This window comes from Magallana gigas, chromosome 3, assembly GCF_963853765.1.
Source record: "Magallana gigas chromosome 3, xbMagGiga1.1, whole genome shotgun sequence".
In the NCBI taxonomy this organism is placed as follows: Eukaryota; Metazoa; Mollusca; class Bivalvia; order Ostreida; family Ostreidae; genus Magallana; species Magallana gigas.
In genome coordinates, this window is record NC_088855.1 from 18,485,253 (window position 1) to 18,504,465 (window position 19,213).

General features: G+C 33.0%; 2 protein-coding genes across 4 annotated transcripts in view; one reads left to right on the forward strand and one right to left on the reverse strand.

The window, feature by feature from the left end:
* The window catches only part of LOC105320869 (short transient receptor potential channel 7), a 53,695-nt gene extending 50,931 nt beyond the window's left edge, over nt 1-2,764 (reverse strand). Inside the window, exon 1 of one of the 2 annotated variants that reach the window (XM_020064349.3) lies at nt 2,686-2,764. The gene's annotated coding sequence lies outside the window, so the exon portion shown is untranslated. The remainder of the gene's footprint in view (nt 1-2,685) is intronic. The other variant, XM_011418995.4, reaches the window with a different exon arrangement.
* Nucleotides 2,765-7,013: 4,249 nt separating this feature from the next.
* LOC105320871 (uncharacterized) lies at nt 7,014-15,145 on the forward strand. Of its 2 annotated transcripts, none has more exons than XM_034462078.2 (11): nt 7,014-7,155; nt 7,304-7,396; nt 9,424-9,635; nt 9,958-10,050; nt 10,774-10,986; nt 11,187-11,374; nt 12,069-12,512; nt 12,799-12,833; nt 13,548-13,639; nt 14,464-14,598; nt 15,051-15,145. In XM_034462078.2, the coding sequence occupies exons 2-11, from the start codon at nt 7,318-7,320 to the stop codon at nt 15,078-15,080; spliced, it is 1,521 nt and encodes a 506-aa protein (XP_034317969.2). In that variant the 5' UTR covers nt 7,014-7,155; nt 7,304-7,317; the 3' UTR covers nt 15,081-15,145. The 2 variants fall into 2 exon arrangements, with proteins under 2 accessions (XP_034317969.2, XP_011417301.3); XM_011418999.4 differs by having other exon boundaries at nt 7,015-7,155; nt 9,421-9,635.
* Nucleotides 15,146-19,213: the final 4,068 nt, after the last annotated feature.

Sequence of the window (19,213 nt, forward strand, 5' to 3'; positions counted from 1 at the left end):
ATAATTCCTTTCCGGCAGTTTCCGCAATTATTTTTCAATTCAGATACACTCTAAAGGCATGTGCAAATATTTGCGACGAAATGTTGCAATTAGCATTAGTGATTTCTGCATGGTTAACGATAATCGGAATAAATTTCTCTTTTCCAACTGTAGTCTGTACATAATATACATAAAATTCATTAACAGTCCATAATATCCTCCACATTGATGATTTTTTTTTTGTTAGTAAATGTTTATTACTGGCAATTTATAGTTGATAAATCTAGGGACAATTGCTAGTCTCAGGGCAACGTATTTAATCTCCATCTATCATGCATGGACAGAATCGATACAACAGCTTTGCAAGATTTAACCCTTTTTTGTTCATTCCAATGACTGTCCCTGGTGGGTGTTCTTCAATGTCCGTGTACTTTTAATCACAATGAAATACAAATTTATATAGAAGAATCGAGAATAGGGGGAAACTAGTAAGTTAATTGAACCCCATACTAGGCCAGTTTTTATGAGAGAGGCTTTCAAAGTTGAAGAGTACCAATAAGCATGTACATGTATTTCAGTGGCGTCTGCATGTCTTTGATTCAAAATACGCATCAAATGATTCCATATGACTGACATGGATAGGTTCCATTCAAAAAAATGTCGAGATTTTTTTAATTAACGCGCGACACGTTTTCCTGCGAAAAATTGACCACGGTCATTTTCTGACGGAAATTATTAGTTATTGTTTCAATGTTCATCGAAAAATCCTTTTTACGCTCGACTCTGAGACCCCAGTCCTGAAATAAGCCACGGCATTAAGATGACGTCACAGACATGGAGTCGCGGACTGTAACATCAGCTGCTTCCGGTTCAAATGTCATTCATTACTTTTACTGTAATGTCGTTGATAAATAAATACCTAATGATGATTTAACAATATCACTTGCGAGCAATGACTTCTAATTCAGTTTCCTGTCAAAGAGTGTATAATATTAAACCAAAGAAAGCATAGGTTAAAAACAATCATTTTCATTGTTGTCTCTGGTCATATTAACGCATTATAGATCGAAGACATCACATCACATAAACCCTCCTCTAGCAATAAGCAATTAAAATCTATATGCTTTGTTAACAAGAGACCTCGTGACCTTGACGGTCACCTGGGTATCATAGCCCGTAGATTGGACTGTCCGGGAGTCTGCATTTTAAGCTTCATTTTGGAATTTAAATCTTAATCCGAGACTCTTCTTACTGTTACCTTTGCTTTCATTATTTGATGTTTGCAAACATCAATTCATAGATTAAGGGATGGGGGTTAAAAGTCCAAGGAATCTCGGATTATCTATACCCTAGCTCCATGGACCATAAATTGTAAACTTCGATAAAAAGAGACCTCTAGACCTTTAATGGTCACTTGTCAATGAGTAAAGTGAAAGATTGTACCAGAGAATGTAGTGCAACTAAATAGGTTTTACGCACCAATTGTGACTAATGTTTCACTTTCTAATCCTCTTCAGCTGTCAACGTATTTTATAGGCTAAGAAATTTAATTCACTTACTATAAGCCACCGTTGCAAAAATCACAATTTATGTACAGGACATTATGGGCATACATGTAATAACAAAGCATATAGTTTATCTCTCAGGATTATAAAAGTACAGGAGAATATATTATAGGATTTCATACATGTTAAATATATAGCCGCATTAGACCTACCTAAGGGCCTAAACTCATGAAATATGGATCATGGACTTTACAATCAATTTAAGTAGAGGGCTTCATGGACATCATGTGGTGCCCATTTGTTGATAATTATCTTTCATCAACATCGCCATTTTGAATAGATATTAGCCACTTTTCAAAACACAACTTTCGGTAATATGACATGACCTATTCGAATAAGTGATATCATCCTTTTGCTCTGAATTGGTGATACATGTATCACCTATTCAAGTAGATGATTTCAATCTAATAATGAATTATCTCTAGTTCAAACTTATAAATAATTAACTGTATACATGTACATGTAGTCTGTCAAAACAAAGAATGTTGTTTTAAATACCTGGTATTCAACAAACAATTTTTCCTTTTTAGCAGATTTTTCAAAGTGATGGTATAGATTGTCACACTTTTGTCACTTTTAATTTCATAAAGGTTCACTGAACTTGTTTTAGCTATATATTATTCTAGCATTATCACACATGTTGAGAAATGTGTACAATTTAATGTATAATGATATGAAAACATTTTATAATCGGCGTCTATTGAGAATAAGGTTATGGTTAGTTTTGCACAAACTTTATTAAAGGGTTTCAAAAGCACTATAAGGTCTTTTTATGTATTTATGCAAGGTAATTAAAAATCATCAAGATTAATTGTCTTTAACTAAAGCTTAATATGTAATAACAATAATTATCTCATTTGCGTTTTCTTGCAATCCATTATGAGACAAGATGAAACTCTGGTCTAACTTAGCCAGAAAGTAAAACCGTTATGTAAAACATACATGTACATGTATACAACTCAAACTTGCAAAGCGCAGAAATAAATATATGCAAAATTTTCTCTGCATAAAATAATACTTATATACATGTACATATATAGACAAATTATACTTAATCCTTAATGACACTATATATAAGACAGTTTTAAAAATGTTTAAATTGATTTTCCAGACTTTTTATGTAACATGAGTAAATTGTTACCTTAGGTCTGCTGCGCGGGTTGTTGACTGGTTTATGTGGTCTCACAATGAAATCGCTAATAACAAAACTTGAACTGTGATTATTGCATGAAATGCCATGATAATTATGTCTCATATATTTCATATTTACATTAATGTCTACCGCAATATTAAAAGATCAGGAAATGCAAATCTGGATGGCAGTCACATATTACATGTAGTATTAAATGTATTAAATAATCTAAAGATGTTTCTGCAGTATATACAGCTGTTGCCGATGTCGATACGATGTCCTTGTACTCTATATAACAAATTGTGATTATGATCACAGCCTCTGGAGCGGACGTCTACGCCAAATCCTTGTTACATACACGCTTAAACGGTTTTATTGACTCGATCGAAACAGTAAATACAACATGTTCAGCATAAAATGTGCATTGTCAATTTCAATATATTGGCTTTAATGTAGATACTGATGTCAAAGACACTGTGGATCATCTTTAGTACATGTACAGCAACAAGCTTTTGTCTTGATTCAATGATGTTTTGCACCATTTACTTATTGAAAAACTAGTATTTATTTAAGACTCTTGAATAAATCCTAGTTTTCGATAAGTATTGGTGCAAGTCTACAATACATCTATAGGTTTTAAATGAAGATCAATAGCAAAGCAAAGCATTCATATTTTGCTATTAAGGTAACTCCGTACCTATAAAATCATGGGTTTAAAGTTAAAAACTTAACTTTTTTTTAACTTATTGGACTTGAATTTCATCAAAAAATAAATAAAATATATATGTATCCATACTATTTAAGATGTAAGGTAATAAAAACCAAAGGCTAAAATTATCATCTGAAAATCCCGCTTTTATTGTTTAAAAATTAAATATAAGTGGATGGATACTTGTTTGTCTATTTAAATCTTATTGCTTACTTTGTTAGAAAACTAAAATTAATTAAAAAAAAGAAAAAAATTGTTTACATTTGAAAAATTATAGCATTTAGATATATCACTTAGAGAAATGTAGAAAAGAGTTATTTCCCTTTGTCATTATTGAATTATGTCGAATATAAGGATGAAAAACGCTTATTAAATATCTCCAAGTAAACAATGATTTGAGTTTTTGATGTGCACCTATGATAACATAGAAATTACAAATCTACTTGCAAGAATTTTATTGAATTCATGGTTTATGTAAAATGTATGACGTCACAGGAGGGTGGATTTACTTTAAATATTGAATCAATATTTATAAATATTGAATATTTTAACAAACGATAAGAAAAAAAATAAATTCTAAAGTTTTGGTAGGATCGAACCCACAACCTTAAAACCCTAGCTCTATAATGTTACCTCATGTCTGGTGCTCTAACCACTGATTTTCAGTCACAACAAACATATGGGACTTCAACCACGAATTTACGGACTTTTATTATTTTTCTAAAACGTTCAATTGTTGCGATACAAAATGACATTTTTAAAGTATAGTGTGTCATCTCTCCATGTTTTCGTTGATTGAAATTGGTTTTATTAGTAGGCTAGTGCCTACAGCATTGCAACTTATCAGCCAAAATGCCTTGTCCATGAAAAGACCATACTGGTTTTCTTACCCGATTTTTTAATAACCATTAACGAATAGAGTAATTTTTCAGGTAGGGCCAGTTCGCCAAAAAAAATCAAAGTACTGAAGTACTGAAAGCTGGGCTCTTTTGGTGTGTCTTTATGCATATTGTGTAGTAAAGACTGAACATCTCTCTCTCTCTCTCTCTCTCTCTCTCTCTCTCTCTCTCTCTCTCTCTCTCTCTCTCTCTCTTATGCTTTTAATGTCGACAAAGCATCAGAGAGCGACCAAATTTTGTAAGCGGCTATAAACAAAAAATATGTCTGTCCAGTAGAATTAAAAAGTTCAACAGTTGCTGCCTTGAATTTTCAACAAGCATTATATATTCAATCCCCGTTTCTTCATCGCGCAGCAAAGTAGTTCGTGGAAATTCATGCGCATTGTATGTGTCCAAAATGCATAGTAATGTTTTAAAAACACGTTATTAATAAGAAAACTAAAAAGGATAGACAATTTATTCGAAATTTAAAAAAAAGAAACAAAATGCAAACACTTTTGACAAAACGTGGCTCTTTGTGTAACTATTTGGTATAGCGGAAGCTTTACTTTGACGCTGTTTGGTTTTTTGTTTATTTGTGCTATTTATAGTAACATTGGCGATTTGCCTGCCTATAGCCAGGACTCTGCTTTAGCAGAGCCCGGCCAAAAATACAAACTTTCACTATATTACCTCAAAATTAGTGTTTTTGTCAATGATATAAGTGTTCTCTTCTTTTCTTCTTTGTCATCCAATAAGTGGGTCGTGCAAGTGAAAAGGGAACTGTAAATTAAACTTAAAGGTTAAAAAATCTCAGCAAATGTACTCAGCTGTCAACTGATCCTTGTGTCCGACAGGTATTGAAGGACTTGGATCATGTGGATGACGGTGCTTTGAATTTACGGCATGCGTGGAACCAGATCCCCTTCCCTGGAAAATTTAAACTTATTAAATTCACATATATGTACTTTAGTTGCCTAAAACGGGAAAACAATTCTGGATCAGCAAGTACAGATGTGTTTACAATAGATGGTTTACCAAGTTTGATCGATGTCTGTTTAGAAGTCAAACATTGTGATGGAATAGAAGTACAGACAATTTCAGCAAAATATTGAAGTAACGGTTTCTCTCGCTCAGCTGTGGCACGTTCATAGTTTTTAATGAAACAAACATCACGATCAATAAAAAAAAAAGCAGTGCCGCCATGCAGATGAATGATATTAGATTCTTAAATTTGAACAAAACACCACAAAAATAGCATCGTTGGAAAACCCAAGGCAAATAAAGCGCCAATATACCAAAAGCATTGATTTTTGTGGGATAGCGTTGTTGTAAAAATAACTTTCGCGCTTCTTATATACAGAAATGGCAGCTAAAAAAGTATGGAACATGGCGGGAAGAACTAATACTCAGTCTGAATATAAATTCCTTGTGGGTTACAGTCATTTCTATCACTAAATAATAAGTAAACGGGCAAATGTCATGCTGGGATCAACGTACATTGTTTCGCAGAAGTGATATTAAACCATAGAAACATAAATTGTTAGAAACGATGTACATGTAAGTTGCCAATGTTGTTTTTTATTTTAATTACCGCTTCTACCTTTTAAGAGTTTAATACATGAAATATGTAATTTTTGTTATTTCTTTATTCTTTCTGGAAAAGATTGACCAATCCGAATCTCATCAAAAAGGTGTGTATAAGTTGATTTTAAAATAAAAGAGCGTTAACATTTTACTTTTAAATTGTAAATATGTTTCCTGAACAAAGAGAAATGTTACAAGTTTATTTGTATTTATATTTTCCAGTGTCTTTGTCCGTGATAACACTGTGAATCGGTTTCAGTTATAATTATATAGTCCATTTCTATTTCTATATTAAATTGTATTGAATAAAATTATATAGATACATCATTTCGTGAATGTTATGAGGTGATTAAATACGGTTGGGCGTGATAAAATCAATGGATTTTTAACCCGACCGTATATTTGATCACCTCATAATATTCAAAGAATGATTCTTTGTTACTAATATTTTTTTTAAAATTCAAGTCCTCTTCTTTAATATACTTTAGATGGCGTCAATGAATATTCGAAGGTGAATTTACATGTATATAGTTACAGAATAACTTATTTATTATATTAAAAATTTATTTTAATAACACCATAATTATGGGTGCTTCGTTTGAGGGGCAACGCTTTCAAGTTATACTTTGTATCATTCATGGTCCCTTGGGTCTCAGTTTTAAAGTCGTCGTTCTGGTTTAGTCCCGTACGTGTCCTGTTGGATCTTTTTGGTAGTCTTTGTTCATTTATAAGTCCTGTGGTCCTCTGCCGGTCCTTTTTTTTTTTTATATTTCCTTTGGTCCATTTTGTATTCTTGGTTAGTTTTAAATAGACCTGTCATTGAAAATGTTGTTTCCTTTGAACAGAGACATAATGATAATATTAATGTCCCTGCTTTGAAGTTCTTTTTTCTTTCATGTTTCTCAGTGGAAAATTGAACCTTCTCTGACCTTTGCGACAGAGCCCGAAAACATTTCTTGCTTGGCTGAAAGGCCCGAAAATTAGTCTACTTCTAGGTCATTTTCGGTAAACTGACGAACCCAGACAAAAACATCGGGCTCGGGATACACTAACCAAATTATGATTATTTGAAAAGTACTGTCAGATTTAATTAACTAATCATGTTAACATGGTGAACTAACAATGGATATAATTTCATTTCTGTTTTTAATCACATATTTCACTGAATCTAACCTTTAATTGTAAAGCAAATCGCTCCATTGCACTATAGATTAACACATTAACGCATTTTCGGGTGATTAGTTCATCCCAACTTGTCTGCGTGGAGAGACACTTTGGAACTCGGTTTTAGTTTAATCACTGAAGGTAAATATGCGACTGGGCTTTTATTTACGTTTATATGATAAGTAGGTAGTCCCTCAAAACATTCTTTAGATGTTTATTCCCCTCTATTTTAAGTGATGTGGCCATATTGTATGAAAATTTAACGTGTTATCGTTTTGAATATTTACAGAAAAATTAGATGACATGGCAGACGTGAAACAAGCAATAGACGACTGGGTTTTAGAATATTCAGTGAAGAACCGCCTAAATACAGTTACTGAGGGTACTGTATCACTTGTTTAACTCTAACCTAACTTCATCTATTCAAGTTATTATTATCAGCTGTTACTGCATTTTTGTTGGTTCGAACATTGATGTAAATAAAAAATGGCTGCAGAAGATACAGAAGTACGCTCATGTCTTCAAGATATAGTGAAACTTGACTTAGAAATTAAAGCTCTCATCCAAGACATTCGTGAATGTGCTCTGACAGAGGACATTTTGGAAGATTTAAATAAAGATGCCAGGCTCAAAATTGGAAAACTGCAGAAGAAAATTGAAGAGTTGGAGGTTTTTGGAATTGAAGCAGACTTAGAAGAGGACAGACAAGTTATTATGAGAGATGTTGATAATCATAAAGATAGGCTGTCTAACATTGTGACGTCACTCAGGCAGTCCAACTTAAAAGCAAAATTTGCGATGGAGAAAGCAAATACGGAAAAGTTGCTCACATCTAGAAATTCAGGCATGCGGCAACGGGCAAGAAATAAAGATGGTTTAGCCAAGCAAGCTTCAGCCATTACTGAGAGTTTGGTCAGCATTAACAAGAAATTAACAGAGCAAGTGAGTCATAGTGAAAACACAAAATCAACATTATTAAGAAGTTCAAACACAGTCACTGGTACAATGGAGGAATTCAAGAATATGGGAGCTCATATAGGAACTTCCCAGAAACTGTTGTCCAAGTACAACCGCAGACAATTGACAGACAAGTTTCTGATATTCCTGGCTCTAGTCTTCTTCACTGCAACTGTGTTGTATATTATTAAAAAGAGATTGTGGTAAAAGCATGTGCAATATGAAAAGTTATTAGACATTTTTTCCAAATATTTGCTTATCATAATGTATTGTTTAAAATGGACGAAAGGGATATGAACTATACATAAACAATTGATATATCAGAATGAATATTATATAATATAAATAGAATTTTAAAACAAATTTGTGCACTTAGCAATGTTAGGAAATATCCATGTAATTTATTGGAAAATGTACGTGTTAAGAGAAAGATATGTGCATGCATGCCTTTAATTTAAATGAATACGGTCTACATGTATTTATTACTAGAATTCGCCAAAAAAACTATTTATTTCTTATTTATGATGAACATTGATTCTGCTTTGACTTTGGGATTGTGAGATGTATGAAGACAAATTTTGTTGACAATTGACATATATATTAGAGTACAAATGTCACATGTACATGTTTGTTGGTAAGGTGAGACTTTAAATTGTTTAAAATGAAGCTTTGAAAATGAATATTAAGAATAAAGCTTTCGAAAATGAAGCCTATGACTTTATGCTTTGTACCAATGTTGCACAAAGGTATGCTCCCTTTAAAACATATCATATTCTTCTTCATGTGATTTATCATTAATTTTGATTCATCATTGCAATTTGCAAACTATTGATCAAATGATCATCTCCTAATTGGAGGTTAAGAAAGGTGAGAAAATATAGCAATTTTAGATACTGACCAATACAAGTAAAGCAGAGAGATAACTGTAACCGGTGGTGCAGTCTATGAATTGATAGCGCATGGTTTAGCTGACTGACAATGGTCTGAGACAATGTGTATCCACAACATTTCTGCACCTTTAGAAAGACTTTGCTACTTATGGCAATAACTGTAAAATTTAAAACAGTTTTCTTTTTTTTCAATGGAAGTCAGAAAAAGTTTCTCCTAAAAAACAGTGTGATATTTCTTCACACAATTGCTTTTACAGTATGCAGTGTAATAGAACTGACTTAAAAACTGGGTAATTTTGGGCTTGTTAGATTTCTATTAAACTGTAAAGGATTTATTAATAACTGCTGTGTAATTTGCTTAAATCATCATGCATTTCAATTGGAAAAAAAAATCTTTAAATATCTTTGTTTTAAACTTCATGTGAACATCCAAAATTAATTGATGCATGATAATGAACTATAAGTAACTGTTACCGTTACTTAAGTAATTATGATTTTAAAGTTAAATTTAATCAGAAAGCAACAATCCACAATTTATTTTTTATATTATTTTCAACAGCAGCACTTTCCAGGTACAATGCCAGGTTATCTGCCCTTGAATTACCAGACGTCCAGCTGGCTTGCAGTACAGTACATGACATCATTGATACAGCATTGTCAGATCCAACCAAGCTAGAACTAGCTGTAGAACTGTTGGACTTCATTTATGTGTCTTGTCCTGAAGCTGTTGTGTTCAAACTTTATTCAAAACTGGTGGTGGGCCTTAAAATGCTGGTAGGTTTACAGATATTAACATATTTTTCTGTGTCAATCAATTTTGCATGTGACTGATTCAGTGTATTTCTTAATGACTATTCAATCCAAAGTAATTCTGAAATTTACCAATAGTAAAGCCAATTTATAAAAGAGAAGAAAGAGGTTAACTGAAATGGATCATATTGATAGGAAATCTCATTTAATTGCTTTATTTTTCCGTTGTGAATGAAGAATGAAAAACATTCCATAACAGGGGTAAGTTAATATTTTCTTGGTACAAAACCATGTAATTGGGGATTTTTAATAAATAATAGAATTTTGTTGATTTGATTTATCATAGATTTTACTGCAAATGTTGAAGAACAAAGAAAAGGACTGTCTAGCAATGCTTATGAAGTATTTTCCTCGCAGTAAGCCAGATTATCCAGGAGTGGTAAGTTTACTGTCTATTACTGAAGTGTTGAATATGTAGCAAAACTTAATAGGGCCTGATGGTCATGGCCATTTTTAGACTGTATTAATCTCCTTTCAAAGGAGAGCTTTGTATAAAATACCATCTTCTCAAGCCACAGGTTTTGTGTCCATTCTATTTCCACAAACCCAGGTTTGTGGAAATGGAATGGACACAAACTATTTCCACAAACCCAGGTTTGTGGAAATGGAATGGACACAAAACCTTGGCTTGAGACGATGTATAAAATATAGGAAAATATCAAAATGTTAACTCTAAAATATGAGAAGTTTTTCTTTACTACATGTAGATAATAATATATGGCTAAAGAAATCATGTTTAAAATTTTAAGGTATAGATCTGATGATTACCAAGTAATCTATTTCACATTCAGCTTCCTTAAATTATTAATATATAGCAAACAGAAAGATAGAGAATTTTATGAAAAATACTTGAATATTAATTGAGCTACATGTGCATTGTATGCCCTAACGTCATGTTAGGGCCATGAATAATTATGATATGAAAGGAATATTAACATACATGTATATATATTTACTTAATTTTTGGCTATAACAAAGTAATAATTCACCCTCTCTGCAAAATTCAAACAAACATGTTTATGGTTACATAAAATGTCATTTAAATCATCCCAGAGTAATTTTATTTTGAACCTTTAAAATGGGATTTATTGTATTTTTACAGTGTCCACTAGAATTGTCCCGTCTTCACATGGTTCACAACAATTTTCGGAAGTTTTACCTCCCTTTGTTGGCAAACTGTAAACAAGCAGAAGCATATTTCCGTGAGGAATTTTCAGACGAATATGGAAATGAGTTCCATGAGGCACTGAAGAAAATGTGCACTTGGTTTGTTGACAGAATTCAAAGTAAATTTCCAAAGCCCATGTTAAGTAAGGTAAGTAATTTTTGACATGTAGATTCATTTTATTCAGTATTGAAGATTCAATTTTTTTTTAAATGAACTTTTTTATTAATAAAATTAATTCCCTCGGTACATGTACCAGAAATCTTTGTCGCCTAAAAATTGTTCTAACTAAGGTTCAGCCTCTTTGATTAAGAAAAGATAATTATTTGTTTCTAATTCTTTGTTTTAAGATAATGGAAAATCCAGGCTTTCTGAGCGAGTTCCAAAATTCTCCCGACATTCAGATTTTACTGGACATGATTCATGGCAAGACCAGTTTGACCTCTGATGACCTTCTGGAAATGTTGACCATGGTGGACCCTGTGAATACACAGGACAGGATTCAGGTTCCTGATACATTATCTCTATCACCAAGGAGGTGACTCGGCTTACTTGTATCTGCTTCGACGTGTTTTCATTTTTGCTTTTTTATGACATGTTTTTGCTTTCTGTGTTTTCTTTTTAAATCCATCGTCAGAAACCTATGATCAGTCTCACTTCTTTTTACTTCAGAAACGAGACTGACCATGGGTTTCCAACAATGTTTTACCCCATGTTTTGCTTATTTCCCTAAGGGTACAATGTATATCACTTTTATTTTTTGAAATCTTATTTTCACATTTTCATGCTGTGATATATTTTTTAAATCAATTTTCTAAACATGATTATCACTGAACTGCTGATTAGAGTATACATGTTGATGTGTTCATTGATTCATGAAAAAAAAATTGGGGACAAGTTGTTACATTTGAATTAAGTGCAAATAAAGTTTTTGTCATGAAAGTGATCTACATGTACATATATACAGATGGACTTGTGTAATTTGGACTTAATTAATACTGTAAACTGTATATGACAATCCCAATTAGACAAGTTCCAAAGTATTAGAAATAAAGAGTTAGTTGAAATTTATTGTTGGTTATTTTGCATTTTCTTAATTCTTTTTTGTTTTGTGTGTGTAAATATGTGTTGGGGAGGAGAGTTACTTTGTCATTTAGCAAATAATCTTAAGGTTTCTACAGTGTATGTGATTAATGAATTCATCCCTCTTTTGTTTTGTTTTTAATTTTCAGAATTAGATGTGATTGTGAGGAGAAAGATGTACATACAAGTGTAAATTACCCATCCAAAAATCAAAACAATCATTGTTACAGACAAGAGCAGAAGAATTCTGCCAGGATTTTGTCACAAGAGAGTGACACTAACCATAGAAGCTCTAATCAATCTTTGTGTAGTTCATCATTAGGAAATGATGTTTTTGGAAATGATTATGTCACAATTGCCAAATCTCAGAAATCACCAGATTCAACCGCCTCACCTTCAAATTCTAGCAAAGAGACAAATCATAAGAAATCGAAAAAGAAATTACATGAAGATGGAGAGTTGCCTCTAAAGTCTAATGAGGGATACTCCTCAAGTGGGACAGTGTTGTATGAGGACTCTTTGAACTGTGGGGTCACCCCATCACCTTTGGAGTATGATTGTTCAGTGGAACGGAGAGACAGATCTGGGACTAGGTAAACTTTAAATGTAACTGTATGGTGTTCACCAGTTCCCTTTTTTAACACCTTATGCAATCAAAAGTTCATTTTGAATATTTATTTTAAGATAGTTTCAATAAATATTGTATTAAGATCTTTCTTGACATGAATTATCTTTCTTGACATGAATAATTTTTCTTGACATGAATAATCTTTCTTGACATGAATAATCTTTCTTGACATAAATAATTTTGCTTTGTGATTCCACCCCACCATATACCTGGTACATACTATTTTGATACCTGGTGTTTGCATTTTACAGTGACACAAGAAATGTACTTGGAGTATTTAGGGAAGGTGAGAAGTTATATTTTCTTACTTGGGCTCTTAAAAAGTAACTAGATGGGTATTCCAGTTAAATCTTTGTGGATGAGAAAGTGACAGAATTTGGTTCAGAAATTAGTAGAGATATGTTCTTTTCAGTACTAGTAATATGGAGGCAATGTTTTTGTATTATCATGAAAGAAATCTTGTAGCAAAGCAAAAATTTAGAATAATAATTTTATACTTTAACCAATATTGGTCACAAAGTTACTATTATGGGGGATTCAAAGGTTTTATATACTGGTAGTTTATAAACAAAACTTTCTGATAAGAATTGTTGACAGACCAATTCTTAAATCAATATTGAATCAGTCACTGTGTACACCAATTTATTTTGATATTTTTTTTTTTAAAAAGCTAAAATTCATGTCCCCAAGGCTTCTTTGCAAACAAGCTTAATTTTCAGGCTTTGGATGTGAATGATAAAGGGATTACAATATGGTCCATATTTACCGGTATACATTGAATATCATAGAAAATATTTCTTCTGCAGAATATGATGACTTTGTTATTTGGTGATCATTTTTTAAAAAGTAATATTTAAAAAAAGTGAAATGCTGTTGTAATTGATATCTATATCTATTCAAGCTTAGGTCAGATTCTAACATTGTTGCTCAGTGAGTGAGGTGGCTGATGGGCCACTTGAACAACTTGCTGCTACAATTTTAATTTGCTTTTTTTTGTCAGAAAAAAACCTACCTGTTGTGTCTCTGGAAGATCTGAGTGATGAAGGAATGTCTGTGTCTGACATCGACCAGTTCTCAGATGAAGAGAAGCAGGTAAAGTACAACATACAATACTGTACTCTTATTGTTATTATTTTAACGATACATTGTATTGGACTCTATGTAGTGTTTTTTCAGCATTTTAACCACATTGTACTATTATACATTGTTATTCCATCATTTCAACACTATGCATAGGTTCATTATTGATAATTTCCAAAATATGAATATATCCCTAGAATATATTTAAAAATCATTGATCAGCTTTTTAGATTGTGTACTAAGAGTAGACTAGTCCTAGTTTCCACCTTTTACAGCAATAGAATTTTGTTTTTTGGCAGGGGTGGTTTTTAGACTAACTGTAAACCAACTTTTATTTGCGTGCGAGAAATTTTCGCGAGCTTCGCGACAGTACCGTCATCACGAATATTTCTTACTGCAAACCAGTCCATGTCACATGTTTGTTACAATGTATAACAAGACAGGTCTAGAGAATGCTTGGTCGTGAACATTAACGGGTAGTTGTCACAAACCAGTTATTAGGAAGTAAATCGCGAAATAAAGTCGTCGCGAATAAAAGTTGGTTAACAGAAGGTTTACAGCCTGTCTCTTATAACTTTAGTCAAATGTTACTGAAAGAACCATAGTTTACTATGACCCGTCCCTAGTTTCCTTATCCCCAGATTTGCTATAATAGCTGTAATACAGTGTTAGTGTATATCAATTATAACCTACTTGATATGTTATTTCTGTATAATTATGTTAAATCCATAGCATCTGTATTTTCAGTGTTTTTACAAAGTTTTTCAAATCTTTAGTTTTACCCACATTGATGATTTCTAATATCACTTCTCCCCCCATCTCTGTTAACGCTGTAGGTGGATATAGAAGAGTTGACAATTGACTCCTCTGGCAATGATACCAGCACACATCATTACCAGGTGCCAGATATCTGCCGCCATCACAGACAAAGAGTCACCCCTCTGTGTGTTGTCAAGTTGTATAAATCTCAGGTCAGTATATTAAAATGTCTAAAAATCTCTGCCCCCCCCCCCCCCCAAAAAAAAATACAGAAGCTTACATGAGGCCAGCAATAGCATTCATCAGTTTGCTCCAAATCTTAATTGCATTTATGTTTATTATAATCTAAAGTCATGATGGCACATTGATGAGGAAATAAAGTTACATATTTTTTAATTCAGATTCACACAAATATTTTTCTTGATTCCAATGCAGAATAATACTATGCAAAAAAAAAGCAAACAATAAACAAAATAAAAACAATAAACAAACCCCAAACCCTCTTGTCTGCAGGTTGATTTTAATGTTTATTAATAAGAAAAAATTTAATTCCTTTGAATAAAGAAGAGTACTTGGTCTAGGCCTTCTTCAGTAATTCATATATTTTTTTAAAGATATATTCCTTTTTCTTGTACCATATTGATTTGAAGTTCTTTCTCTTCAGGTCTTCCAGAAACACAATATATACTGTTGAAGTAGAGGGAATGTAGTTCTGATGACCGAAAGACTTATCTGTTGGTCTCTGTAGGAGTCTGGTGATTTTCTGTTGTAAAAAGTTTTAGTGATTAAATGAATATTTATTTATCGCAATCAATATTGTGTTTTTATTCATTACTACTAGTATATTGTACATTGCACAGTATTTTATTTTAATTTTAAAAATATTAACTTCTTGAAAATCTCCTTTCTGTGCCATTAAAAAAAAGGACAATTCTACACGTCAAAAAACTTTCCAGAGAGTATTCTCCTGTATATTTCTTATGAGCATCTAATTGCTTGCATTCAACCATAACATCAGTAAGTTGTGTCTAATTAGATAGATTCAGTAAAATTGGCTAAAACCAATAAGTTGCTACATGATACGACCAAATGTGATGATATGTACTGGTTCATCATTTTTTGTAACTTTACTGGACTGACCGATAAAATGATCTTGTATGCATTTTCACATAATGAATTAGAAAAGTGACAGATGTCAAATATTTAGGACCCCGCTATCACTTGTCTCCAGCACATCTTCTCTCCCTTTGGCCCAATGGACTCAAACTTCACCCACAGAGTGCCTTTGGGTAAAGGGATATGCAGTGACATTGAACCAAGTTTCTACGTTTCAACTTTATAAGGTCATAGTAGAATAATGTGAAAAATCCTTGTCCGCATCATATATCCCCCTCCCCATGGTCTATTCTGGCTCATACTTCACCCACAGAGTGCCATAAGTCAAAGGGTGTGCTGTGAGCTTATATGAAGGTTCTAGGTCAAAGTCATATCAGATCACGCAAAAAATCCTTTTTTCAGAGCATATATACTCTCCCCTTCGCCATCATTTTTATTTTATATAAACAGCCTTTAGGTACAGGACTTGCAGTGACCTTAAACCAAGTTTCAAAGTTGTCAATGTTAAATGTGAAGGTCATAACAGACCCCTTTGAAAATCCATTTTAGACCATAATTTCCCATTGGCTCTATTTTGAACCATTGATCATATTAAACAAAAAAGAATACCTTTAAGTAAGGGGTAATGGCCTTGAATTTAAGTTCAAAGCCAAATGAAGTCAAAGCCAAATCCTCTGAAATGCTTTTCATCCTCTTGTCTATTATTTAAGCGGGGCCCTTTGAGGTGGTAACTACCTCAATTATGTCCACTTTCTTTGTTGCATACGAAATATTACGATTGCATATTTCTCAGTTTAATAGTTTCAGTTATATGATTAGGTAATATAAAGGTAATATATCTCCCTCTAACTAACGGGAATTTCTCGTTTTGCATACATTTGAATCCAAGTATCGGATGCTAACTGCGTATGCGTAAGCATTAATGTTAAGCATATTTTTCAAAAGCATACCCCTTTTTCTCTCGAATTTTATCATTTATAAGTTTTTACAATACAATAAATTCATAATACAACCGCTAGTATTTCACACGACATCATTAACCGTGGGTAAATTAATCAATAAATGAAACTTGCTGAAGTTTTCTCGGTTTTTTATGACGAATTCATGCCATATTTTGATTTACACTTTCGATATGGCTTAGGCACCTATCTGTAAACAACTGCATGTTTTCACTACACTATCTTCTTTTTCATCCCTTTAAAAATCGTAGAGTTTTGCTTTAATTCCCATAGTTTCCGTCAATGAGCTTAGATTTAACATTGTAAAGTGATGTTGCATTGTCAAAAGCAAAAATGCCTTTTATGGTATTTGACATTTCACCAATTAAACGTACGGAACATATTTTCAAAAAAAATGTAAAACTTTGATTAATGGTTCAATATTCTACCCCTTAACAAACGCAGCGACCTTTTATTATAAAGGAACGATCATTTCTCAAATCCCATGCACCTAGCTATATAAATGATGTTCAGTTGTCACGTGTTATGAAATACACATATGATTTACATGGTCTTGGATATACTTCTTGTACAAGCGGGATGGTCCTATCTCTATCTGCGCTCAGCTGTCTACTCCCAGGCGCTATTGTTCTACAATGTGAACTTTACCTCAGAATTAACACTGTGAACCTGCCCAGAGCTCCAGATTTTGGCAGCAGTCTTTGTAAATGCCGACTTCGTATGTCAGGTCCCTCCATTGCAAAGCGCACACGCCTGCTCTATATTCAGCCTGGTTTACAAAACACTACGACGTGTTGATACACAGTAAGGCTGCAATGCGGCCAAAGAATGGCGAAAATCGTGAAATTCTCCTGTAACACATCCAGTGACGACTTTACTACGACGGTCAAACTGTTTAACTTGGGGAATGCGTTTGTGGTTATATGTATACACGGATGCGCATCTTTCGCAGTTGGCCAAAAAATGCAGTCAAAATTAAATTTTTTATTTATTTTTTTTTTTTGACTGAAGAACTTGTGATTTAACTGAATAAGTTCTAGCAACATTATGGTAAAAATTGCTTGCAATTATGCCCCTTTCCGCCTCATAATCACGAAGTTCGCTCTATGCCAAATACACAACACAGTCACACATTGGACTGATACAGGTGCGCTCTTATTACCTTGCATGTAAATAAAATAGAATACTTATATGATAATGCAATACATGTAATATGATGGAAACGAAGGACGAAGGGATTCAATGATGCATGTATCAGTGCATTACAATGCCCATTCCATGTGTTCAATAAAATATTCTGTCCACTTTAATTATGATAAAAAAATATGATTAAAAATATTATGATTAAAGTAATTTCAGTGTCTTTCAGAAATCAGTTTGAAAATTTACATGTACTTACGATTCCAAAAGAAACCTACCTTTTAATAGCCACAGATACGGAGCCAACTTTTTCATTGAAAACAAGTACATGTAACTTTAAAATTGAAAGACAAGCATTTCTAATACATTTCTATTAACTCTATATTACAACTTTGAATAAATTGCATTAAGTGGGGGATGCTGGCATAACTAATGCGAATTAATGTGAATGAAAAAAGTATGAATCGGTGCATTAACATTCATAAACACTCTTGAAACCGACGATTAAAAAAAAAAGGCGATGGAGGGGGAGGAGGGGGAGGGGTGGAACGGGGTGCAAAAATAGGTGGACGTAAAAACTCTATTCCCTGTCAATTATTTCTTGAACTGTACAGCTCATTAACCGTTACCAACTGTTTGGTACAAAGTGGAAGGTGGATCGAGAGAGAATTACGTATCTTTACTGTAAACGTTATCACCAATATTTGACCTTGGCACTTAAAACGTTATCATACGACTTTCGTACACCTTAAGCATTTATCATTATTAAAAGAAAACGCACAAAGAACAGATGTATGCATCTGTTCAGATCCCCAAAACTGGGTACAATCTGCCTTAAATCAGGCCATGCAGTTATTAGTTTATGTATGAACCCAGGTCAAAGGTCAAACGCTGCACTGAGTCAAGGCCAATTTCTTGGCTGGGGGAAAACCACATCCCTGTGATGAAACTCAGATGCGTGTAGACTTTGCGATTTACACATTATTTAATGTAACTTGCTTTTTTGTTTGACTGGAAGTATACCATTTGTGTCGAGTTTCTGAACATTATCACATGGGAATCAAAGTAATTGTTACAATATGGGAAAGTGTGGGTTAGATAATTCATTGATTCAGCAAAGCAGCACAATCCGGAAATCAAAAGCTCATATTGCGTTTTGCATTTCTTATAATTATAAAAAAAAATAATAAAAAACTTTTTATTTTTTTCTTACATAACTCCTACGTCACAGTCCCCCTACGATTATCACGTGGTTGCAATTCAAATAAATCAGATCATTGTCTTTTAATATCACTCCCTTTCAACGATTGATGTCGGAAATAAATTTAGATCCTTGGCTTATAAATACAACATGAACTCCTCATAAATATCCACAAATCATACATAACGCATCTATTTATATGATTTTGGAATGTCTAGACCAGGTGCCAGGCAATTAAGAGATTTTGTACTTTCTTTTAACTGATTTAGCATCGGGATCCACTCTTAACTTATCTCCATTTGCAACCCAATCAAGGCTAATAATTTCAAAAAACAATATTGTGATATCAAAGAAAAACATTTTTTTTATTTTTTGGCCTTTCGAAGAGTTGCAAGTTAAACACAAACCATT